This window comes from Eptatretus burgeri, chromosome 13 (assembly GCF_056783735.1).
Source record: "Eptatretus burgeri isolate ZD-2024b chromosome 13, Ebu_testis_v1, whole genome shotgun sequence".
Lineage (NCBI taxonomy): Eukaryota > Metazoa > Chordata > Myxini > Myxiniformes > Myxinidae > Eptatretus > Eptatretus burgeri.
The window spans coordinates 19,148,615-19,175,889 of NC_140973.1; the positions used below are offsets into that span (position 1 = coordinate 19,148,615).

Sequence of the window (27,275 nt, forward strand, 5' to 3'; positions counted from 1 at the left end):
TTTCAAAAATCGTGCTATTTTGTGTTTTCGTCGATCTTGTCTTACCGGGTGCTTGAAGCCGACCCATCCCTCCCCTCGGTGTACGATAGTGTTTATTTGTATTTTCTCCCCATTATCTTCAATTTGTATCTTCCCTACTTTCCCAATGTCCCCCATTCCTCCCAACTAAACACTATTTCTTGTCTTGAATCCAAAAATAAAAAAATACCTTTCTCCGTGCACACTCACAAGTCTCGATCCTTATTCTTCTTCTTCTTCCTCCTCCTGCCGGCACACCATCTTTATTCTACTGAGCTGACCCTCTTGCCATTACCTTCACGATTTCTTTCTACAACCTTCCATTCCCAAATCCTACCTGTTCTTCAAAAATACATCAAAAAATAATAATCTTCCTTGTATCCTTTTGATCTCTTCACCTCCTGTAACCACGTGTCTCTCTACTTTTCCTGGTACTTTTCATCGACCCAGCAGCTTCACACTGCGTTTACCGTTCCAAATTCACCACACACTTCCACGATTTTATTTCAACCTTCCCTTTTCCGAATGTTGCGCAATCCTTATTTAAAATAAATAATTTCACTTTTAACTCTTCACCTCCCATAGCCAAGTGCTTCTCCTGTAATCATGTGATCTGTTTACACCCCCTGCGTTTACCGATCCAATTTCACCATTCACCTCACGATTTTTTTCTACAACACTTCCATGACCTAATCTGATGAAAACTCTCTCTCAAAGAATAATAATAATAATAATAATAATAATAATAATAATAATAATAATAAAAACGATCTCTTATGCTTCATCTTCCTCTTTCACACATGTGGTACTCTTTACTGTATCATAATGCACTACTCTTCCACTATTTAAACAAACTGCTCTCAATTTGACCTTTCCTTCATACCTTGCCTAAAAAATCCAACTGTTACAGCATTTCTTCTCTTCATTTTCTGAATTCGCCTTTATTGCATCCATCAAGAAATGTGTTTAATCGCATCTCTGACCTAAAACTTAAAAAAAAAATCCAGTTTGCAATGAATGTTCGCTTTCAATCAACCATTCTTTTTTCCATTTTTAAGTGTCAACTCACCCCTCTCACCCTTCCCTCTCAAAGCAACTATCACACTCTTTTCCCTCCAAGCCTCCCTCTCACCTCACTCAAAAATTCCCCCCTCAACTCTCCCCACTCACCCTTCTCCCACCATTCACCCTTCTCACTCACCCTTCTCAAAGTTGCCCCCTCTCTCATCCACAAAGCTGCCTCCTTCCACTGCCCTCTCACCTCCATCTCTTCACTCCACCTCCTCAAATCCTAAACCGCCTTCTGCCCCCTCTCTTGTCCACCCTCTCCCCCAGCACTACAGAGCCTTTGCTTCTCCTCATCTGGCCCCCTCCCCTAGCTATTCTGCAATCCCCCAGACTCTTTCAACAACCCTCCTTACCTCTCCCCTCATCCCAATTCCCACCCTCCCCCTCCCCTCCCACCCCCTGCACCCAAAGCCTCCTCCCCTCCCTCTTCATTAACAGTGTGGACCTAAAACATCCAGGGCCTTCGCTCAAACCTTTCAGATCTTTCCATACAGGCTGCCACTGACAAACCAGACATAATCTGCCTTACAGAAACTTTCCTCCCCCAAGACGTGTCTGACTCCCAAGTATCTCTCCCTGGTTACTTCCTCCTCCGGTATGACAGACTTGAGCCTCGTCCTGGTGGAGGAGTTGCTCTCTTCATCAAAGACTCTATTCCTCACTCTCCATGCACTGCCTTCACTCCCCCACACCCCCAGGAATACCTCTGGCTACGGCTTCCCCTCCACTCCCACCTCATGTTTATATGTGTACTGTACTGTCCACCAAACAGTGATGACTCCATTTACACCTCATGATCCGAAAACATGGACCAACTTCTATCTTCTCATCCAAATTCTCTCTTCCTCATATGTGGCGACTTCAATTGTCATCATGCCAGTTGGCTAGGTGTGGGTACCTCTCTCACCTGTCATGGTACTTCAGCAAAAGCTTTCTGCGACTCATTGGGACTGACTCAATCGGTCAACTTCTTGACCCGGATTTCAACCAATGGTACTCCATCTCTTCTGGATCTGATTTTGACAAATTTCCCTGACAATATCTGCTGCTCTTTTCTCCGCTCCAATTGGTTCTTCTGACCACATCCTTGTCAAATTGGACATCTCTCTGGCTATTATAATAATTATCAGAGAACCACCTCAGCGCCGTCGAGTCTGGCATTTCACTCAAGCTGACTGGCAGGGTCTCCAAGCAGCCATCAAACTTATAGATTCGTCTCCTATCGCTACTTTCTCCAACATCAACTCATCCTGGGAATTATTTCAAAGAAACTTGCTCTCCCTCATGCACAGAGTTATCCCCTCTCATCTTCAGTTTTCCTACCCTTCCTTCTGCCCTTGGTTCACTGAAGCTTGTGGTGAGGCAGTTGTCCTGAAACAACTTGCCTTTGCCTCATGGAAAGCAAACCCAACTGAGGGTAATCTCAGTTGCTTCCATCAAGCTCGGAACAAGTGTGTATCTACCCTCAGGAGAGCCAGAAAACAGCATCTTTCTCAGCTCAAGTCTGAACTTTCAAACCTCTCTCCCTCCTCAAAATCCTGGTGGCGTCTAATCAAATGTATTTCTGGTATATGTTCCCCCTCAATCCCCTCCCTTATCTCAAATGGCTGCACTGCTAATACCGCATGTGAAAAGGCTGAATGCCTAAACTCAGTGTTTGCAGCTAAATCTTGTGTCCAAAACCCATCGCTTTCTCTACCCACATTACCCAGTCGCACCCAACTGTCCCTGGACTCTGTGTCCTTTTCTCCTGACAAGGTGGAGAGCTTGCTGTCAAACCTCAACTCAGATTCTGCAACCGGTCCAGAAGGCATCAGCCCACGTGTCCTAAAAACCTGCTCTTCTGCTCTTGCTTACCCTCTCTCTGTTCTATTCACCCTCTCATTTGCCCAAGGTCATCTGCCATCTGCTTGGAAATCAGCAAACATTACTGCCCTGCATAAAAATGTGCAAAAACAGATCCCTTGCAACAACAGACCAATCAGCCTTCTGCCAATCATCAACAAGGTTATGGAATCCATCATCGATTCAGACATTAAATCCTTCCTCTTCTCCAATGGCTTGATTTCCGATCTTCAATTTGGTTTCATACCAGGTCACTCTACCCTGGATATGCTGCTTCTGCTCTCCCAACAATGGATGGAGGTCCTCAATGCCGGACATGAAATCAGATCCATATCCCTAGACATATCGGGTGCTTTTGACATGGTCTGGCACCCTGCCCTGCTCGCCAAACTCTCTTCCTATGGTATCCAAGGCCATCTCCATTCATGGCTCGCAGACTTCCTCTCCTGTCGCAATCAACGTGTGGCCCTAAATGGAGTTTTCATTCCCTCTTCCTGTCCAGGCTGGAGTTCCTCAAGGCAGCGTTCTGGGCCCTGTTCTTTTTCTGTTTTTCATCAATGATCTCTCCGACTCTCTGGAAAATCCTCTTTATCTCTTTGCTGATGACTCCACCCTCTGCCGTACCATCTGTCATCCCTCACACTGGCAAGCAGCAGCTTCTTCGCTCACTGCAGATCTTGGTAAAATCACAAACTGGTCCAACACGTAGAACATGTCTTTCAATGCGGACAAATCTCACACTCTCACTATGTCTCTCCGAAAGGACCGTTTCGAAAAACCCCATTCCACTTTCTCAACAATCCTCTGGAGGAAGTCCTTTCTTTCAAGCTTCTGGGTCTCACTATCTGCCATGACCTTTCCTGGGAAAGTCACATTTCAAACCTCGCCTCCAAAGACAGTTGCCGACTGGGAATCCTTTGTCGTGCAAAGTCCTTCCTCGGCCCACCTGAGCTCCTGACCACATACAAAGCTTTCGTCCGCAACCTGATGGAGTACTGCTCTCCCCTCTGGGCTGGTGCTCCTGCCTCCCTCCTTTCTCGGCTTCACGCTGTGGAAACGAAGGCATTTCGGATCATTGGCATCTCCTGCGATGAGGCTGATTTTTTTTTGGGCCTCTCACTCTCTCACTGCAGGCAGGTCGGTGGTCTTTCTGTCTTCTACCGTCTCCTCTCGAGCCTCGCCCCCCCCCCCCACTACCTGCTCTCTCTGCGATTTGTCCCCACCACATTTCCGCAGGATGCTCAAGGTCCCCCAACAACCGCCACCTGGTAAAACTACCAAAATCACGAATCACTGCTCACCTTCACTCTTTCATTCCTCTTTTTTCCCGCCTTTGGAATAAACTCCCTCACTCTATTCAATCCCATTCTTCCCTCCAGGCCTTCAAAACAGCTGTTCACCACCACCTCTTATCATCCCCCATCCAAATCCTCGATCTTTTCTACCCCCGATAATCCACCCAATCCCACCTCCTTCAAATTCCCTGTTTTCCTTCCTGAAAGTCCCTGTAATGTCCATCTTGTATTCCCCATGTTCCCCACCCCTCTTGTCTCCTGCCCTCCTTGTTGTGCGTTGTGTGTTGGCTCTCATACAAGCCTCGACAATGTATACAAATAAATAAATAAATAAATCTGTTGTTTTAAAAAATTTGATCTTTTCAAAGTCGACTTCGTGAACATCTCAAAAAAAAACAACGAAGATCTTTGCTCTTAATTCAAATCGTTTTGTTAAGTTGGATGGACAGCCATTGCTGGTCTTGTGTGTTGAAGGAATACGAAATGGAAACATTGAATGAAAGTATCTGATGCTCTGTGGTCTTCCAGGAATATTCGGCATGATGGACCCTGTTTAGTAAAGGATGTCCGACCAAAAACAACAACAAATGAATTGGATACGACAAACACAGTCATTTGGTACAATGCCAGAAAAGGGCACCACTCAACACGTATCAGAGTTAGTGTACTTCCCTCTTAATTGCTGTATGTGAAAGACAGCGAACTGCCCACTGGTGTGTGTGTGCGTGCGTGCGTGCGTGCGTGCGTGCGTGCGTGCGTGCGCAGTGTCTGTGTTTGTTGTTGTGGTTGTTATTATTTTTTTTTTTAGAAGAGGTAGAAAAATATGTAAAAGGAGAGCTGTTATTTTGAAAAGTAAAGTTTGAGTCAACAATCCAAAGCTAGTTTAAAACAGTCTCGATATCTGGCATGCAGGTGCGTGTCCAGGCCTCCCTGTGTCCTAAATTTAGGGTTTAATTGCCCATAATAACGTGCAATAGCCGACTAACCTGTTTTCCCCAACACCATTGCCATTTCTTGTCTTGATTTCAAATTTCACCGAGTGGACTTGGCTTCATGTGACATTTCATTCGTGATGTTTGTAACTTGCCAACACATGTCAAGATTATCAATGGTAACTTGATGCCACAGGCCAGAGGCAGAAAGGAGCAACATTTTTCTTTAAAATGTGCTCGTGTGTGTTTTGTGAATCCTATTAAATAAATTAGCAGAATACCTACTCTCCAGACGATCTTGTTTCAAGCATACAACATGTTCTTCTGACATATTCTTTATTTGGGTGGTGAACACTCCCTCTGTACAGTTTTATGCCATTCTCCGGGTGTCTCCACTGCATTGCCAAACAAAATACATCTGCAATCCTTTTGGCTGACTTGCAGAAGACAATAAATTGGTCTTGCCACCAGGAAAGTAATCTTCAGCTCCGATAGGATTCATGTCCGTGATGTGACACTTGAACAATAGTGCCTGAAAGAAAAGAAAAAAAAACCTCTTAATTTGTCTTTTGTTTAACTCTGAGCAAAATTGCAAAGTTAAGTTAATTTATTGTGAAAGGCAGGCCCCAATAAATGCTTACAGTGCATGAGAGGTGTATGAACGGTTTTGAAATTGGAATGTTGCTAATACAGAAGGAGACTTTGCTATTTATACGAGATGTATTCACACACAAAGGACTTGCTTGATTTGTTTTTTAATAAATAATTTCTGTCAGGCTACTCTAGTTGCTCTTAAAATAGTTTTTCTGCAGAATCTACGATTCACAGGGTTGAATCCGAAGCCACTGAAGTGAGATTCGCGATGTCATAGCACATAATCACTGGGAGTATAACTGAGGCTCTATAAGAGTGTCTAGGTCGATTATTATTACGAGCAGAGTACCTGTCCTGCAGGCAATCGTTTCCAAGCGTGCGTCATGTGCTTCTGACGCATTCCTTTATTTGGGACAGTGTCTAAGCGACAGACCGCTGCCTCGATTGCTCTCGAAAATAAACAACCCAAGTTACGTACATGAAGCAAAAACATGCCTACTGCTTATATGCATATACATTACATCTTGGTTATATTGGTTGGATAATTCCAATTACACAAGCTGACACCAGAAGCCTGAAGCCTAAGGCAACTGTTGTCCTCATAAAGCCCACGATGCCTATCAGCTCCAATGTTTTGATACGTGGTGATCCTTTTAACAGTCGCTTAAGTCGTTTTATACTGAACATGCAACTTGTAGGGAAGGCATGGCAATTGCGAACACAGTAAACCCTCCAACATCACGGAGGATAGGTTCCTGGAAAATGCCACGATAGGCACAATCGTGGAAACCAAGGCCCAATGGGAGAGGGAAGTTCACTTCCTGGACTTCAAGAAAATATCGAGGAAGATCGACAACAGCCAGAAATAAACACATCATAATTGAAATAAACATATATATATATATATATATATATATATATATATATATATATATATATATATATATATATATATATATATATATATATATATATATATATATATATCATGTTAACATTGAAATGAGCATGAAAATTAAATAAATAGTGTAAAATAAACAAAAACAAGAGATTTACCTTTTAAATTTATTTGAAAGCATCAATGTGGTTTCAAACAGCGAGGTGGAAGAGAGTAAGGACAGAACGTACCCCTCTGCTGTAAAAAGAAAACAAAAGCTCGGGATGTGATGACAACGCTGTTCGAGTAAGTGGGAAGGGGGGAAGGAGGTGAGAAAAATGTGGATGTAAAAGTTGCGATGGCTGTTGGATCATCAGGAGCTAGTTGGAGCATTGCTGGTGGTTGTTGTTGTGGTGGTGGTGGTGGTGGTGGTGCTATTGGCCCTTGTAAAAAAGCTTGCTCTGGTCGATTGCTTTGCTTTAGCTTGCAGGTCCCTGTAAGTTTCTTTATAAGGCAGCATCGCAGCCTCCAACACCCTTTGACATTTTATGCTCCTCTTCATGAATGGTTCTATCACAAAAACCCTGTCAGCCAGGGCCTTCCTCATTTGTAACACCTCTGCCAACATCTTGGTCATTATAGGTTCCGGCACCATCACCTCCTCCTCGTCATCACTCTCTTCAGTCAATCGTATGAGTTCTTCCAAATTCTCTTCCGTTAACGTCTCTTGGTGGGATTCAAAGAGTTCTTTCACCTCTTCTTCAATGTTTTCAAAATCCTCTCCTCCAACATCACGTGCCACCCTCACAATCCTCTGGACTTCTTCGTCCACTGAGGGGAGGCCCTTGAGGTTGTGCACTGCCTCACTCCATAATTTTCTCCAGCACGCATTCCACGTTGTTGGCTTGATCAATTTAAGAGTTTAAGTGATTCCCCAGTGATATTAATGCAGCAGCGATGTTGTAGCTTTTTCAGCAATCTCTGATGGTCAAACAAATTTCGCTCTCCATCTGCTCCAGTGGCGTCTCAAATGTACGGCGGGTGTTGTAGGACTTGACCGTCGCGATGAGACCTTAGTCCATTGGCTGGAGGAGGAAGGTTGTGTTGGGAGGTAAGAAGATGACCTCCACATTGGGTGCACAAACTGCAAGCTTTCTGGATGACGGGAAGGTACGAGACGGCATTCTCTTCAAGAATAATCCCATCGCGTCAATGTTAAATACCTGCTCCGGAATGAATCCCTTCGCTTTAATTAGTTACATGAGCTGCAGTGGGTAATTTTTTGGCAGAATCATGATCGGCCGATGCTGCTTCCCCGATTAACTTTACGTGATGGAGGCTGAATCCTCTTTTGCATTTCTCAAACCAACCCTTGCTGGCGTGGAACGTGTCACTAGCCGCGATTGAACTGGAGCCTTCGGCTGCCTCGTTGAAACGTTGGTAGATTCTTGATGCTTTCTCCTGTATCACAAATCTGCTCAAAGGCACTTTTTTCTGTGTTTGGTCCTCGATCCAAATATTATTCACTTTTTTCCATCCTATAAACATAAGGATTACAAGACTGGAACGAGACTTTTGCACCTTGCAGAGCGCTGGCGGCATCACTTTAACGGATAATGGACGCACTTTTTCAGATATGCTCCACAGTGTACTCATTGACCCCATAATGGCGGCCAACAGATGCCGCGCTTTCACCTCGAGCCAAACGATTGAACAACTTTATCTTTTCACTCAATGTCATCACCTTTCTCTGCCTTTTGCCACAACTAATTTTGTGCATCACTTTATGTTTGGGCGCCATTAAAAACGGTGCACAAGAGATAACAAAGGGCTCGTAATGAGAGCTAGATAATCGTACATACATGGGATGGACGCAGACGATGACTCTACTCAGCCCAACAACTGCAATTGTTCAAAATGAAATCCTGCGTTAATTGATTCGGAACAATAAGTTGCCTGTGATTGGTAGAAATCCGCAATATTGTAGGGTTCACTGTATGACACTTTTGACGAGGTGTTCAGGTTATGAAAATGGTGGATGTATGATTTTTTTTTTCAGGTTACAATTGTGGGTGGCGTCAGGCCAGCTGTCCAACCAATGGGTATAGGGTGGACATGCATACATACAAACACTTGCTCTATCAGTCTATCTATTATATATATATACATATATAAAAATTATTATTACCTCCGCAACCGAAGGTGGGTGGAGGTTTTGTTTTCACCCCTGTCTGTTTGTTTGTGAGCAGGATATCTCAAAAAGTTACATACAGATTCAGACAAAATTTGGTGGATGGGGTTGGGTGTGTGACAAAGACAAATTGATTAGATTTTGGTGAAGATCCAAATCCAGATCAAGATACGGGATTAAAAAAAAAAAAATTCAAGTGATTCTTCACCATTGAGAGGTGGGACCAAAAACTATTGATAGCGTCATATTTCGAAAAGTTTTAGATGAGTTTTGAGAAAACCAGTTGGATGTGAGTTGGTGAGGTGCCAAGAACAAGAAGATTAGATTTTGGTTCAGGACTGGATCCAGATCCGGCCAATCAGTGGGATACAAAACGTAAACTGTTCTGGTGGAGGGATGTATGCACTCTACCGAGTGCTGTTCTATTAATTACTTGTATTCAAAGTCTAGGCTCATGGAAAAGTGAGGTTCTCGAAGGATGAGTGGTTCATTGTACAGTTCTGTGGTACTACTTTTGTAGACAAAGAAATGTTAACCATAGCTGTAGGAAAAAAAAACTGCTTGAGGAGTCCATATCAGTGATATATCTCACACAACATTGCAGCTGGAGCCATCAACTCAAACTTGTGAATTTTTTGCTTCGAATTATTGCTCAGCTGTTTGTGACCATGAGTGATAAAACGTTTTAAAAACACTCTTTTGCCAGTTGGGAAGCAAGCTTAAGCTTGCATTTCAGACAACAAAGCAACCACAGGGCTGTACTGTCAAAGGCAGTTTTAATAGCTGATGAGATTTTCCACAAGGGGCCTCATAAGGATCGGTGTTGACTTGAGAGCTCTGCAGAAAAAAGACCTACCTCAATACCTTATATAATTAAAAATGGAGGCAACCTTCGTGAGTTGATAAATTCACTTGACAATGTGAAACGCTGAAGGTTTAGTTTGAGGGGTTGCATACATTTATCAACCATCCCACGCTTTGTCTGCCTTCCCCAAATGCTATCTTGTGTTTCCTTTCATGTTTCCTGATTGTACTATAGTATCAATTTCTAGCCAAGTTCCTAAATCACTTTAAATATCAATGGCGTTACGCATCGATGGTATGTATGTCTTCACGATCCACCTACCTCTCCATCCATAAAAGCCTTTCGTTTCTGATCTAGCTCGTGTTTTGCCTCATTTTCCTATACCTTGTTGGATGTAATAATGCATGTCTGACCCAAGGGCCGACTAAAGTGCATTAGGTCCAATGTGAGTGCCATGGAGATATGTGAGCACCTCATCGTTGCCAATTTGGCTCTCTACGCATGCACCGAGTGCCCTTAATAGCTTTGTTCGCATCTTTTACAGAGGATCGAGCGAGTGGTGTTTGTTGGCAATTTCCTGCGCATCAACACCCTCTCCATGAAGCTTCTTGCTTATGCAATGGACTACTGGTCAAAAGGACAGCTCAAAGCACTCTTCCTGGAACACGAGGTCTTTATTTGTGTCTTCTTTATTATTATTATTATTATTATTATTATTATTGTTATTATCAGGGGTGTCGAAAGCCAGCATGGGAAAACAACCTCGCCCCCCCCCCCTCTTTTAAAACTTTTTGAAGACGTATAAAAAGAAGATCCCAATTTAGGACAATCACTATTTCAGAAATAAAGCAAAATCACAGTAACAGTTGCTTTTAGCTTACAGTATAAGTGTTTAAAAAGTAATAAAGTAGGTATCCCCCACTTAACGAATGGGTTAAGTACCTTTATAACCCCTTGTAATGCAAACCTTCATTTTGTGGTAGCTCATTTTCCATTATTTCTTTTGCGAAAAATTACACCTCGTTTCCTAACCGTAATGTTTCGATTTAAAAGCAGTCATATAAGTGGTTTCCCGATGGTTTTAGTTGTAAGTGACATTATAATATTATTTACCTAATAATAGAGACAGTAATACAATAATATAGTTATTTAGTTTTAACACTTACTCAAACAATCTTGAGTCCAAGTTTTCGTACATAAGGTGGCGGCGGGAGGTGGTAGAGGAGACGGTTATTTTTCACATTTTCATTCTGAAAAGTTAATTGATGGAAAAAACGTATTGTATTATCATCCATCGCCACAGAAGTGGCATTGCACAATCACCTCTTCCTCCTCCTTCGTATGCAGCACACGACTGAGGGTAGCATCATTGGCTGAGGTCACAGCTGTGCCGCTGATGCAATGCCCGTATTTTATCAGTACACTGGTACTCATTTTGCCGACCTCAGAAGGAAGACTGGCTGAGTCAACCCCACCTGGTGTTATTTCAACAGCCAACAGGAGCTTGAGCTCAAGACCTTAAGATTCCAAGCCAGCCACCCTAACCACTTAGCCAACATCAGGCTTTTGCACAATCACCATGACATTGTGATGGTTCCTTCATTGTAGTGAATGAAGACCTTCGTTTTGCGATGAATAGTCCGAAATGAAACCATTCGTTGTAGCGAACCTTCATTCAGCGGGGGACACCTCCATCAACAAATATATATTAACTATATAATGTCATATATATGTATATATATATATATATATATATATATATATATATATATATATATATATATATATATATATATATATATAATTTCAATCATTCTTAATATATCAATTCTACATATAAAAATAAAACCCGAAACGGTATGCTTTTTATGATTAAATGAATCTAGAGCCCAAAGGTGCTTTGCTGGCTTTATGGCGAGCAAACAGTTCAATACCAGAAGCAAAACCCAATCTCCTTGCTCGAGTTGCCTCCACTGCCAATGTTCCCAAACTCCTCCGTCAATCTTAACACATCGTGTAATGCAAGTTTGTAATGTATCCATTTAACGATGAGGAAGTGAGGACGAGCGTTTAACGTAGGTAGTTTAGATCTTTTTTTATGAAAGTCATGAAACAACTTCAAACTTTTCAAACACAGGAAGTAAGAGGAATTAATAAGAACGAAAGCAGTCAAAACTAGAAGGGCACTCGGTAGAGCGCATACCTCTGCCACACAATGCCTGGTCCACGAGAACATATCGGGCCCAATACATTTTGAAATATCGTGCTATATCATCGTTTTTGGCCTAATCTCTCAATGGAGAAGAATCACTTAAAAAATTAAATAATTCTCGTATCCAGATCCGGATTCGGATCTTCACCAAAATCGAATCAGTTTGTCCTTGTGACACACCCAACCTGTCCACAGCATTTTAAGATATCGTGTTCTATATTAGTTTAGCCCGATCTCTCAATGGTGAAGAATCGCTTAAAAATTATCTGATACGGATCCGGATTCAGATCTTCATCAAAATTGAATCCGTTCTTCCACGTCACACCCAACGTGTCCACCAAGTTTCATCCGAATCCGTCCACAACTTTTTGAGATATAGTGCTATATATCGTTTTTGACCCCATCTCCCAACGGTGAAGAATTACTTTAAAAATTCTAGTCGTCTGATCCGGATCCGGACCTTCACTAAAAATCTAATCAGTTTGTCCTTGTCACACACCGAACCTGTCCACCAAATTTCATCTGGATTTGTGCACAACTTTTTGAGATATCCTGCAAACAAACAGACAGGCGTGAAAATATATCTTCCTTCAGCTTCTGTGGTGGAGGTAAATTTGCAACTTCTCTTGAAATTTCTTCATATCAATCAGATGAAAATTGACAATTTTAGAAATTTGACCTATGTTGACCTCAAAAATAATTGTAGCTGTATTCAGTGACGTGGTATGCAAATCCTCTTCAAATTTCAAGTCAATGGGATGAAAATTGAGGATTTTAGAAATACCACCTTAGTTGTTGATCTTGGGCCTATGTTGACCTTTTGGTCTATGTTGACATTTTGGTCCATGTTGACCTCAAAAATAATTGGCTGGTTGAATTCAGTAACCTGAAATATATATCCTCTTCAAATTTCAAGTGAATCGGATGAAAATTGAGGATTTTAGAAATCTCACTTAATTTATTGACCTTTGGCCTATTTTGACCTCAAACAATAGGCTTCTTCCTTATGACAAACGCTACCATGTGGTGAAGTTTCGTGAAGATCGGTTTAAAATTGTGACCTGTAGGTGACAAACAGACAGACAGACTGACAGAAAAATCTTTGATTTTGCAAGTAACAACCAGAGCGAGAGAGGGGTGAAAACATAACCTACTTCACATTCGGTGGCATAGGTAATTAGTGTTTAGGCCTTCGTAGTGTTAAACATAGGATCAAGTGGGATTTGAAAAAAAGAGGATATCAGGCCTGGGCCCATCGACGCACCGTGACCCCTTGGCAGCGACCCCCTCCTCCACCTCCCGCCGGTCCTGATTATTACCTCTGCCACCAAAGGTGAAGGAGGTTATGTTTTCACTCCTTTGTCTGTTTGTTTGTTTGTGTGCAGAATATCTCAAAAAGTTGTGGACGGATCCGGATGAAATGTTGTGGACAGGTTGGGTGTGTGACAAGGACGGAGTGATTAGATATTGGTGAGGATCCGGATCCGGATCCGACGACTAGAATTTTTTCAGTGATCCTTCACCATTGAGAGATGGGGCCAAAAACGATATATAGCATGATATCTCAAAAAGTTGTGTTCAGATTCGGATGAAACTTTGTGGGCATGTTGGTTGTGTGACAAGGAAGAATTGATTCAATTTCGCTGAAAATCCAGATCCAAATTCGGATCTGGATCTGATAATTTTTAAAGTAATTCTTCACCATTGAGAAATAGGGCCAAAAACGATATACAGCATGATATTTAAAAAATGTATTAGGCCCGATATGTTCTCGTGGATCAGGCATTACGTGGCAGAGATATGCGCCCCACCGAGTGCCCTTCTAGTTATTGATGTTTTCAAGAGTAAAAATGAAAAAAATATTTCTCTTGGCAATCTACCTTGCTCAACCACAATATCAATTTCAGGAAGTGGTGTTTTTTGTACAAATTTATTTATCAAAGAAGACTTTTGGCCCAAAGCTGCAGCTTATCAAATTTAATGCCTCTTAGTGTGTTATTATATTAAACCACATCCATTAATTGACCACAAAATACAACTATATCGGTGTATCTGTACTTTGTTTTGGTGTCGTACTTTGAGCCTCAACATATAGTATGCCATTCACAGCTACTGGAGATTTGCAAGTGTGTGTTTTGGCTCGTATTTTTTTATGTCACGGGATTCATAAGGAAGGTTAATACATGTATGGTGGCACATGCATGTTCAAGCCTGTTTTTCTGTGCAGGGTTATTTCGGTGCTGTCGGAGCGTTATTGCACCTTTTCAACCACGCCGAACCTTGGTGATCCAAGACCCACCAGTTGATGGCCGAGCAAAGCTCTGTAGCGAGCTTCCCTCTTCAACTGCCGCACCACGTGGGAAATGCTGCTAACCAGAACACCCAACCAGTTTTTTTCTGCCTGGGCACACACATTTGTGATTCAAAACATGAGGGTTTGGTGTATTTTTGGAGTGCACACACACACACACACACACACACACACACACACACACACACACACACACACACACACACACACACACACTTCTTTATCTCCTCTTCCGCATTACATTTTTTTTCTCATTCACTTCCATAGAATCATTCGGTCACAATCATCATTCCTCCTCTTGCCTTCATCATCAACCAGCATTTTACTTATTCTTATGCAGTTTGAATTCCTTTTTCTTCTTTTTTTCTTTCTTTTTTTTCCCCCTTTTCTCTTTTTGGTGCGTTTTGCCTTGGGAGCAATCTTCGAAGTTCAATCCATGTTTTACAGACGATTTTGGTGCTGGCATGTTGGTGCCGTGCTCCAGAAGCGTGCCTTATTTACACACTGTTTTGGAGGTGTGCAATTTTGGCTGTTTGAGTGTGTGCTGTTCTTTTGATTTTTGTTGTTTTTTTGTTTGTTTGTTTTTCTTTCTTTCACTACAGTTTGTTTTTACTTGATTGTTACTTATATGCTAAACTTGAAACTTGAACACATGTAGTATTGATGAAATGTTAATCGTAAATGGAGTGTAATTTATATTGAGGCCAACGGCTATAAACGTTGTTTGTTGTGGAAATGCACACACATTTGTGTATTTTTCGGAGATGTGGAGTCGGAGTCGTGTGGTGCAGCCTGCGGTTTTAAAAGGAACTTTGGATTTTACAACAGGAAATGCTTGTGCAGCAGCATTGAACTTGCGACGATGGGGAACATTTCGATTGTTGTTTGTTTTTTCTTTTTCTTCTTCTCGCTGTATTTCTCATTTGCCAAACTTGCACGGCGTGGCCAGGCGGATCACACGGGTGTTTGAGAAAGCCAGGGACCATGGGCCTCTTGCGGATCTGCCGAACCTGGTATCCACCTACTTGTAACAAAAGGCTGTTGAGATGTTTTGTCTGAAGTGCATAACCTAATGTGAGATCCACGTTTCCATGAAGGTATTAACGATTACAAATGCAAAATATATTTGAAAAAAAAAATAATAATTTACCTACAATCTAATTTTTTTTTACCATTTTTAATTTCACTCTGTGGGTTTTCTCATTAAAAAGGTCGTGATCAGGCCGTAATCATGTCTACAACATGTCTCAATAAACAAAGTTCACCGGTTTTGGAGTCTGCCCTTTGGTGTCGCATTGTTCTCTCAAGTTCTGAACCACCCCTCCAAATCAGGTGGCCGTTGCGTGGTAATAGTTTTCATTCAGCGGGTGGTAATCGCACTATGATGAGACGTGCAAACGTTCATGACGTTTTTCGTCAGCAAGGTGAAATTGTTTGAAAGCATGTCCATGTTATGTGATCCTTCGAAGCACAATATCCAGGGGTCATTTTTCTCCAAGTGGGGTCACATGAGGGAGAGAGAGACTTTAAATGGGGAGAAATTAATAATTGAGACAAGTTATATTTTATAGAGATGGAAAAAAACCACCTACGGGGGAGAGGAATATGACGATGTTTGTGCTTGTGTGGTGAATACAGTACTTTGTTGATATGCCTTTACGTAAAATGATCATGGTAAACTATTGAAGGTTTTAATGCTGAAATAATTTATAATCCAACAAGTAGAAATGATTTTCGAAGACCAATAATTGTGATCCTTGTGGTACTGTAGTGTCCGGAACCACATTGGCGATGGACCACCATCTGCTTATGGTTGCTTAAAAGTTTTTTTTTTGTCGTTAGTGCACTATAAGAAGGGACACTGGGCCATTTTCAATAAGTATTAAGTTATGGTTGAAAACATTTGCAAGATCTAAATTCAATTTAATTACTTAATGATCAATTGTTCCAATGGCCTGTCAGGATAGGTGTAGATGTTATGTGCACTCACCCTATAGGCTATAAACTGTCATCCTGGTGTTTCACAGGCAGGGCGAGGCCTCTGTGTGTGTGTGTGCTGTCCATTGGAAGGACGTTGAACGGGAGGACCAGTCTACCCACACAAATCGTCGGTGGACGTTAAAGATCCCACTCTGTCTTTTGCAAAGAGTAGGTGAGATATTGACATCACCTCTGGAACAAATTACAAATTCCTGCGAAAGACCACCGTCAATCAACCGTTGGCCTGGCCACCTGGTGCGTGAAAAATTTGTGACAAAACTTCCTCTTCCCTCGCCGACCTTAAAGGAAAGTGGAAATATTTGCAGCCATTATCCGATCCTCCAGTCTGAGTGATGTGTGACCTACGCACCTGGCATTACACCGGCACTGAAATTCGTAAATGACATTGTTCAGTTTTATGGTACAGAGCACATCTTTCTGGTTTGAAGGGAGCAAATTGTGGGGAGTAAAAAAATCACTCGTTGCAACAGAGTTGCAACATTGTGAAGCACAAGCAGCACGTTCCACTGGCAATCCAAAAGGACATGGAGACTGGTCGTACATGACCATCCCGTACATGTAAGAACCCAACAAGAATTCCTGCTCAAGGAAGTGATTCTGCTATTGGTCTATCAAATTGCTATTGGTCTATCAAACCCAGGACTATCACGCTGAACGGTTCCAGATTGTGGCACGTACTCCTACTGAAGCACATTTACGTGTTCTTGAAGCCACATTTATACGCACACGAGCTCCTGTTCTTTGCAAACACTGCACCTGTTCTGATCTGGATCCATGGAAAATTGGGAGTTCACGGGTTCCCTTGGTGCCTGAAGGACATTATGTATATGTTCGTGTCGGTAACAGTCCAAAGAACCAATCCTCAACTCTCTGAACAAATAAATTGTTTCATTTCGTGTCTACATATCCGGTATTGTTGCGTGTTTCTTGACGAGCCTAGAGAGGAAAAGCTTTGACAATGTCTGTTCTTTTTTCTGCTATTTTCAGATTTTGTACTACCAAACGTTTATTCAAGAAAAAGTTGTATTAATCACAACAGCATCTATTATCAATTGAAGATCAGCAGAGGATGATGCAACTGTCCTCTGTTTGCCAGTGGGATAGCCAATAAGGCACAACTGTTCGACTTAATGCGGAGTCAGTGGAAAAAGGGAAGGTTTTTTTTTTTTCCAGTGCATCGGAGAGGTCATTTAGGTAGACGAACGACGACACTGGACCCGACATACATCACCTATGTTGTAGGACACTCGAACCTATATTAAACGAATATGAGTGCTTGTTGAATTTCCATAATTCTCTCTTCAATTTCGCACTTTTCGAATCAAATTGGTTTTACTTTATGTGTCTCGAGCCTCACCCCTCGCTAAAATTTCACAACCTTAGTCCGGTTTACCAAGTTGGTCGTTTTTACATCAAAATCCTTATTCGTTTCAATGAAGTAGTCGTGCTGGGGGAGGGGGGAGTTAATCAAGACTTTTCGCTTTGTTGGAAAGTTTCTGTTTAGCCAAAATTGAATAATGCTACTTACTGTATTGTCTATAAAACAGGCATCACCATTGTTCCTACCACGAATCGGTGCTTCAAAAGAACTAAAATAATCCAGGGTGTTCATCCGGTCTTTTTCAATGGGAAACAAATGTGTTTTTCACTCGCCAAGCACTCCTACTTACTGTGCGATGCTCTCTGATACATCATTGTTTGAATGCCCAAACTTGTTTGCCATTGTGACGTCACTTTCCCATGGTTGATGCATGGTGTGCATTTCTCATTTGTATTATTCGAGTCGTCGACGTGTAAAAAAAACACTTTAAATACTCTGTAGGGAGCACTGGGCTGTTTGGAGGTTGGAAAGCTTAATCATCAATAGAAGCAGCAGAATGAGGGCGATGGGGTAGTTGATGGTGGGAAGGAGGAGCAAGACAAGTGGAGTGGATAGACTAGGAGGGTATTACTGCTGAAGTGTGTTTTTGAAAGCCTCAGTCGTGTTAAGTTACAGTTGCTTCAGTCATGTCGAATTCCCTATGGGTTATGCCTACAGGCGTCGTATTTTGACTTATCTTCATGTGTTGTGACCCAGACAGGCTGTGGAACTTCAAGCAGAATGCGACAAGGGTCCAGCCCTTTGCTAAGAGAACCTCCAGATGGCGGCTGGGGGTGGATGGTGGTTGCCGCCTGCTTCGTGTTGATGGTTTGCACCCGCGCAGTCACCAGGTGTGAGGCACGGTAGTTACAATACAGCTCTTTGCATTCAACCTCCACATTTCCTCCTGCAGCCCATATGTTAATACATAGCCTGCAGTATACTTAACCATTCTTATAACTCTGCAATTGTAAAGTTAACTGGTTAATGGCGAGCAGGATGAATGAAAGCATTTTGAATGGGGGGAGGTCACTTGGTTTATTATGTGATCACTTCATGGTCAATTATATGGTTCAAGTTCAAGAAAGGATCGTAAATGGAGGGTCCTACATTCGAGTGCAACTGTGCAGCCCACGAAAGAGCCGATTTTGATGGAGTTCGTCAGAAAGGAAGGAATCTCATGGAGATGTTTAAAATGATGAAAGGTGTGGAAAATATAGTTGAAGTGGAGTTTTTCAGCAGAGTAGACGGTGTTGGGACCAGGGGCCATAGCTTGAGGGTAAAGAAGATGAGAGTTAGGACAGTTTTAAGGCAGGGGCCTTTCAGTCGGAGAGTGGTTAATGCATGGAAAGGTCGTGGCAGTGGAGGGGGTGGATCGGTTAAAAATTGGAATTCGATAGGTACCTGGATGGAAGCACCAAGCATTGGAGATGGAGTGGTATGGGGATATTGGAAAGAATTTTAAGTAGCTTGTGTGTGCATGGATGGGTGATGGTTTCTGGAGTTGATGCAGCGCAGACATGATGGGCTAAATGGCCACCTCCTGCACCAAAGTTTATTAACCGTGGTATGTATCCTTGTGTGTATGAGTGCAAATTCATCACAAACATAATACGATGATGATTTGTAAGAATTCGAGTCGATGGCACAAATTGTGACATGTTTTTTTAATTTATTTTTTGGCAAAGGGTAATCAAGCCAAAAAGAGTCATGGGCACTCTTGATGTCTGTTTCTACGCTCTGTCCGCTCTCTAAAAGTGTTGTCGCCGACAATACTAGTCAGCGAGCTGAGGAGTGAGGTTGCAAGCAAATTGATACGTAAGTTGCGTGACTTTCAAATGTTCTTATAAGGTGGCTATACACTTTACAGGGGGGCTTTTACGTTGAACATATGAAAGGTGAAACTTTTGTTATCAGGTCAGGTATGGGAGCATGTGCCAGAGCAGCATGTTACTGCGTCCACATTCCGCCGATACGTCAGAGACCTCCATCTGGCAATCCCCCAGGCAGATGCCTGTCCCATCCCCATCTCCTTGAGATGCCGATCAACCTGCTGCAACCACGAGGCACGTGGTCGGCCCATTGGCCTCCTCCACTCACGAGGCTCCCTTGCTGAGAGAATCTGGTGAGCAGGATCAGCATCAGGAAAACGAGCCACATGTCCATACAGCCGCAGCTGACGCTCACAGACTATGCAGGTAACAAATCTCATTTGAGTCTCTCTCAGCAACCGCTCGTTGGACACAAAGTCCGACCAGCGATAGCCAAGGATTCTCCGAAGGGACCTGGTACCAAAGGAATTAAGTCTCCATCTCAAATCCCTGGTCAGAGTGCAAGTCTCACATATATAGAGCAAGAAGAAGCACCAATGACCTGAAGACTTGGATTTTTGTCCTCCTGCACCGGTACTCTACAGCGCCACACCTCATGATCCAGAGAATCTATGACTCGGCAGGCATGACCCAGACATCTATTGACCTCCAACTCACAGCCATGAATATCACTGCAAATGCAAATGTAAGTAAATCTCTCTGTAACCTCAACATCCGCACCACAAACAGGTACATCGAAGATAGCAGCATCTGAGATGTCATTGAAAGCCTGGTTCTCAGTTTTGACCGAGGAAACCCGTAATCCCAGCGGCTCCAACTCCTCATTCAGCACCTTGCGGGCCCCCGAAAGGATATCTAAAGTCTCCGCAAAGATTACTGCATCATCTGCAAAATCAAGGTCAGACATCTTGACATTCCCAAACGATGCACCGCAGCTTGATCTCTCTGATATCCTCCCCAGAATCCAGTCCAGACAAGCGCTGAAAAGTGTGGGGGCCAGCACACACCCCTGACGAACTCAAGTAACAACTGGAAATGAATCAGAGATGGTATTACCACATCTCACAGCACTTTCAATATCGTTCAGAACAACATATAATCAGAGGTTTTGGGAATTAAACCACCGATATGTGAGAAGATTTCATTCAACACCAGGTGTATTTTGTACTTGAGTTTGCTGGAGGACATTCGGGCTCGACAGTTTTCCAGTCACTTCAGATTCCAGAAGGTGATGCATCAAAGCATTCGGGAAGGCACTTTCATGGGAGATGACCTGAAACCTGCATGTCACACCTTGCAAGTAAATATATGTGGTCTAGTTTTAAACTGTTTGAAATGGCAAGATGGGTCAAATAAGGTTTGAAATGGCAATGTGAGGGATTGACAGGTAGGCCTCCAACGTGTCACTTCACACACCCTCCCATTCCTTATTTCCTTCCACTTATAACCTCCGTCACCAAAGGTGGATGGACAGAGGTTATGTTTTCACCCCTGTCTGTTTGTTACTTGTGAATGTCGACGATTTTTTCAAGTATATTGGATGGTCTTGTGCGTTATTCTCTGTCTGTCTGTCTGTCTGTCTTAATTTGTTTGTATGCCAATCACTGACAAGTCACAATTTTAAACCGATCGTCATGAAACTTCACCACCTGGTGGAGTTCATCATAAGCAAGAAATATATTGTTGTTGAGGTCAAAATGTCAACATAGGCCAAAGGTCAACAACTTCGGTGAGATTTCTAAAATCCTCAATTTTCATCCGATTGATTTGAAATTTGAGGAGTTGTTGCATATTTGGTCATTGAATTGAACCACCAATTATTTTTGAAGTCAGCACAGGCACAAAGGTCAAGATAGGTCAATGACAGCTGAGATTTCTAAAATCCTCAGAAGGAGGGGTTCATCAGAAATATCCTCAATTTCCATATGATTTACTTGAAATTTGAAGATAATTTATATTTCAGATCACTGAATTCAACAATCAATTGTTTTTGAGGTCTACGTTGACCAAAAGTCAACAACTTAGGTGAGATTTCTAAAATGCTTAATTTTCATCTGATTGACTTGAAATTTGAAGAGAATTTATATTTCAGGTCACTGAATTCAACCACCAATTATTTTTCAGGTCAAATTTGTTCTATGGGTTTTGTAAGTATCGTGCTCTGCATGCCATCTTTCTTGTTTGTTTGTTTGTTTGTTTGTGAGCAGGATATCTCAAATGCCGTGGATGGATTCCGCCAAAACTTGGTGGACAGGTTGGGTGTGTGACACGGAATAATTGATGAAATTTTGGTGAAGATCTAAATCCGGATACAAGAATTTTTTTAATTTTAAAAGTGATTCTTCATATTGAGAGAAAGGGTCAAAAGCGATATTCAGCGTGATATCTCAAAATGTTGTGGACAGGTTTGAACGAAACTTGGTGGATGAGTTTGGTCGGTGACAAGAACAAGCCCACTAGTTTGGAGGTCCGGGTCCAAATCCGGTCTCTGTGGGATACAAAATGTAAACTGTACAGCCTGGCGGAGGTATGTGCCACAGTTGGCGAGTCGCACTTGATTTGCAAAATTTTGCGACTTACGAGGAAACTGGTTCTCCCTTGTGTAGAGGAAACTGGTTCTCCCTTATGTAGAGGAAACTGGTTCTCCCTTATGTAGAGGAAACTGGTTCTCCCTGATGTAGAGGAAACTGGTTCTCCCTTATGTAGAGGAAACTGGTTCTCCCTTATGTAGAGGAAACTGGTTCTCCCTCATGTAGAGGAAACTGGAATTCCCTTATGTAGAGGAAACTGGTTCTCCCTTATGTAGAGGAAACTGGTTCTCCCTTATGTAGAGGAAACAGGTTCTCCCTTATGTAGAGGAAACTGGTTCTCCCTTTGTAGAGGAAACTGGTATTCCCTTATGTAGAGGAAACTGGTTCTCCCTTATGTAGAGGAAACTGGTTCTCCCTTATGAAGAGGAAACTGGTTCTCCCTTATGAAGAGGAAACTGGTTCTCCCTTATGAAGAGGAAACTGGTTCTCCCTTATGAAGAGGAAACTGGTTCTCCCTTATGAAGAGGAAACTGGTTCTCCCTTATGAAGAGGAAACTGGTTCTCCCTTATGAAGAGGAAACTGGTTCTCCCTTATGAAGAGGAAACTGGTTCTCCCTTATGATGAGGAAACTGGTTCTCCCTTATGAAGAGGAAACTGGTTCTCCCTTGTGTCCCAGAAACTGGTTCCCCTCTATGTAGCAGTAAGAGGCATTAGCATAAAGGTACGTGAGGAACGTCTGCGTTGGTTGCAGCAAGTGCTCAGGAGGGAGGAAGGGAATGAATACAGTTGGCAGGAGAATAAAGGCTAGACCAAAATTAAGTGATGGAGTTGGACATGAGAGTGGTGGGATATAGAAAGAAGGAAAGTGAGGAGAAGAATGAGAGCAAGGAGGAGAACCATCACTTACTTGTATGAAAGCCATTTGCACATTTATTGCTATTGGTAGTAGCAAAAATACGTTAAGTATGATGGTTTCTATGAAAGTGCTATGACAAAACTGGCAATGGAGATTGGAAATAGATGAGAAAGGCAATTGTGTTAAGTACTACAAAAACTGAGAGGGCGTTTTAAAAGTGTGGTTGCAGACAGCTGTTCACCCCAATTTCGATGTTGTACAAATTGAGTTCTCACCTGGATGGTATTGCCACATTCTTCTTTATGTTGTGATTCTTTAACTCCTGGTGCAAATCCCATATAATGTGTCGATTTGTCCATTTTCTCCTGATCTCCATGTTATTGATATAAATAGTGATATCACCTGATGGCATTTATTCCCTCTAATACGTGTCCAAAGCTCCTCCTTGAGCTGGAGTCATTGTTGAAAAATAGTCATTCTTTATTTGTGTTTCAGTAGGAATTCTGTTAGGAACAGTTATTTTTGTAACACATCCCTTTGATTATGAATATCTTCAATACTTGAGTACTGTGGGTAAGAGTTGAAGGGTTAAGGAGTGGGTGGGGGTGGGAGCGGTGGTGATTGGAAAGGAGGCTTTGTGATTTCCCTAAAAGTGGAATGATTGATGTCATTACAACAACAAAGGCAGACAGAGTTTTTGTTTTTTTTTCATTTTTCTAGATGCCTCTCGATCTTCTTTGTGGATTTCCAGGAGCATTTTGCTCAAAACCATGCAAACACTGCATGGATAAATAGCATCACTGATTGCAACACCATGCTCTTTTGTGAGTACCTCTTGATGTGACTGAAATGCTTGAACTTCCTTAAACAGTTAGTCCCCTAATTATTAATACTAGTACGGGCCCGTAGGGGCGGGCCCGTAGGTGCGTGCCAGTATATGCAGCCCTCTCTCGCCCCCGCTCTCTCGCCCCCGCTCTCTCGCCCCCCCTCTCTCACCCCCCCTCTCGCCCCTCTCTCGCCCCCTCTCTCGCTCCCTCTCTCGCTCCCCTCTCTCGCCCCTCTCTCTCCCACCCCCACTCTCACCCCCTCTCTCTCCCCCGCTCTCATCCCCCCCTCTCCCGTCCCCCTCTCTCGCAGATATTGGTCGACAGATAAATGGCCGTAACTTGGGAACCGCTCGTCCGATTAATATCAAACCTCGAAAAGGCACATCCGCGGGTCCCCCGCAATATTCCTGGCAAGTTTCAATCCAATCGGACCGGTGATCGTCCGGTTATTAATAATTTGGGAAAAAATTGGCATGATGAGGTGAGAAGGTGGAACAACACCTTCAGCTGCCATATATACACCTTTTCAACACTGAAAAATCAGTAAAATGGCCATAACTTGGGAACCGCTCGTCCGATCGATATCAAACCTCGAAAAGGCACATCTGCGGGGCCCCGGCAATATTCCTGGCAAGTTTCAATCAGATCGGACTGGCGGTTGTCGAGAAACGGCGGTCGCAGACAGACACACACACACACACACATTGCTGGAATTATAGATAGATTCATTGTGGCTTCTTATTTGTGTTGTAGCTGATATTGCTCAAGTATAGCATTGTTGATGCATTGTTTGAATTGATCTTTGACTCTGGATTTACCGCTTCCTGCCTTTCCACACCATCGGTTAACCCAGCGCCAATGGGCACACTTCTCAGCTGCCTTTTCGGCTGCAGAGCTACAGTGATATTCGGGGGACTGTTGGCTTCGTCTGGATTCATACTTGCATCCTTTTCAACCAACATCTCAACCCTTTACGTCTCCATCGGATGTTTCTCTGGTTTGTATTTTACTATGAATGGTCCTTTTTACTTCTGCCACCAAAGGTGGATGGAGGATGGATGGCAAACCCCAGGCTGTGTCTGTTTGTCTGTTTGTGAGGCAGATATCTCAAAAAGTTGTGGACGTATTCGGGCGAAATTTCGTGGACACATTGGGTGTATGACAAGGAGGAAATGATGAGATTTTGGTGAAGATCAGGATCTGGATAGTATAATTTTAAAGTAATTCTTCACCATTGAGAGATGGAGTCAAAAACAATATACTGTACAGCATGATTCTGCTTTGAATTCAAACACTCTCACCATGTCTGGACTTGGTAAAGGATGAAAGGGTCTTGGAAAAGGACATCACAGAGTACTGCGTGATAATATCCAGGGAATTACAAAGCCTGCTATTCGTTGCTATGCCTGCCACAGTGGGATAAAGCGCATTTCGGTTTCGAAAATAATTCAAATACTTGGATCAGGGTTTCAAAAGTTTTAACATCTTTTTTCCTAAATAAATACAAGTATGGAAGCAATTGATAGTATCTATGATTTAGATGATACTATTATTATCTCAAACTCCACTAAAAAAGAAGATTACTTCAAGGTAAATGCAATAACTGGAACAGACTGGAATACGAATGGTACAAAAAGTTTTGAAATAAATAATCAACAAACCTATTTGAATCTCTCCGAAAGTTTCTTGTTGTGTAAATTTAAATTCACTAAGGCTGGGAATAACACAAACGCTACACTTGTAAATGATTTCTTCTGGAAAATGTTTGATAGTGTGCGTTTGTATATTGGAACACAAGAAGTTGAAGCGGTTGATTATGTCTCTGCTGTATCTGAAATGATGAAATTTACACTCTATACATTCAGTGATAGAATGGGAAAGGGGTCTGTCGAAGGTTTTATTCCTGATATGTCAACGGGAACAAACACAGACCCTGGATATACTCAAAGGAAAGGAATGTATAATGGTGATACAAAAGCAGAAAATAGTTTTACTGTGGCAGTTCCTCTTAAAGGTATATTTGGATTTTGTGATCATGATAAAGTTCTGTATGGTCTTAAAATTAGATTTCAACTACAGAGGAATGATAATGAAAATCGATTGCTTTTTGGTGTTGGTAATGCTTTTAGTGATCAGAATAAATTTGTAATTGAGGAGATGAGTTGGTATATCAGTGAATATACTCCTAATCTTAAAACAGAAGAGATGTTGAATCGAAGACTTAACTCAAAGAAACCACTCAGTGTATCACACCTCAAAAGAAGATGTCAACACGTTAAACTCAACCAAACTACTTACACGTGGAATTTGGGTGTTCTGGTTCTGGAAGGAAAGCCACGATATCTGTGGATGATTTTTAAAAAGCCAGATGGTGATACTGCGACTGATAAGAATAATGCATTGAGTGATAATGCTAAGGTGAAACAACTTCGCGTTTCTCTAGATGGAACATTTTATCCACGAGATAGATTGGAAATTAATTGGGAAAAAAATGATTTTGCTGAAGCATACAAGTCTTACCAAAAGGTGTGTGAAAATAATGGAAATAAAGAACCTATTTTGGATATGACAGCATTTAAAAGTTTGTATACAATCTATGCGTTTGACCTGAGCGCTCAAAAGGAAACTATAAAGTCTAATCGAGTGGATACTTCCCTATACATTGAAAGAGGAGAGAGTGAAGAAGTTGATACATATTGTTTGCTTTTGGAAGAAACAGAATTGCAGATTAATACAGATAATGGTGTGATGATTAGTCTCACATAATTTTTTGTTAAATAAATGAGTGGCAAAGTACCAACTGGGGTATATGTTAATCAAATCAATCTTCATAAACGATCATCTTGTGTTCAAAATCAAAAGCCTTGTACGATTAACATTAATACAATTCAGAGAAAAGGAGCAGTAAGAATTGATGTTTTGCTCACAAGAGAACAGGTTAAAATCTTGAATGACACTGGCTCACTTAAAATTAAAATGACAAAACCAATGTTGAAAAAATATTCAATGAGAGAGACGAGTGGAGGATTTCTCCCATTTCTAATTCCTTTATTTGCTGGTTTAAGTGCGGTTGGAGCATTGACGGGTGGTATTTCAACAGCGGTGAAAACTGCCAACGAAAGGAAGGCTCAACTCCAGGCTCAAAAAGAATTGGAAAGACATAACAAAGAGTTGGAGAAACAAATTAGTGGAAGTGGTGTAATTGTAGATTTTGCTGAAAAACTTGAAGGTCTGCCTGATAAAGCGAGATTGTTAGTTGGAGATATGCTTTCTTCTATAGCACAAGCAGGTGTAAAATTAACGAAAAGAGGTAATGGATTATATCTTTCTAATAAATAAATGAGCATTGATGAGTGGTTGAAAGAATTTGGAAAGAATACAACATCAAATTTACAACTTGTTAAATATTGTAAGAAATTAAAAATTCATAATGTGGTTATTTGTATGAGAGATGAATTAACAAATGTTCCGAAACATACAAAGAATATTATTATGAACTTAGAAGATAATAATGGGAACGGTTCTCATTGGGTTTGTATTTTTAATAGTCAAGACAAATATTATTTTGATAATTTTGGTCTTCCACCACCTGTTGAAGTCATAAAATTCTTACAGAATGGTGTTTATCAAACATTTCAAGTCCAATAATTAAATTCCAAGTGTTGTGGTCAATTATGTCTATATCTGTTATTTCAACTCAACAAAAATAAAAAAAATTA

General features: G+C 41.8%; 2 protein-coding genes across 10 annotated transcripts in view; both read left to right on the plus strand.

Moving 5' to 3' along the window:
* The window catches only part of LOC147013988 (pantothenate kinase 3-like), a 71,378-nt gene extending 55,961 nt beyond the window's left edge, over positions 1 to 15,417 (plus strand). The window contains exons 6-7 of one of the 2 annotated variants that reach the window (XM_085851508.1): positions 10,170 to 10,295; positions 14,065 to 15,417. In XM_085851508.1, coding sequence (XP_085707634.1) covers positions 10,170 to 10,295; positions 14,065 to 14,124 — 186 coding nt within the window. In that variant the 3' untranslated portion in view covers positions 14,125 to 15,417. The remainder of the gene's footprint in view (positions 1 to 10,169; positions 10,296 to 14,064) is intronic. The other variant, XM_085851509.1, reaches the window with a different exon arrangement.
* Positions 15,418 to 15,544: 127 nt separating this feature from the next.
* The window catches only part of SLC16A12 (solute carrier family 16 member 12), a 93,062-nt gene continuing 81,331 nt past the window's right edge, over positions 15,545 to 27,275 (plus strand). For 4 of the 8 annotated variants that reach the window (XM_085851505.1, XM_085851503.1, XM_085851507.1 and 1 more), the window contains exons 1-3: positions 18,101 to 18,360; positions 23,450 to 23,553; positions 24,410 to 24,553. In XM_085851505.1, the coding sequence (XP_085707631.1) occupies positions 18,251 to 18,360; positions 23,450 to 23,553; positions 24,410 to 24,553 (358 nt within the window). In that variant the 5' untranslated portion in view covers positions 18,101 to 18,250. The other 4 variants (XM_085851500.1, XM_085851502.1, XM_085851501.1 and 1 more) reach the window with 4 other exon arrangements.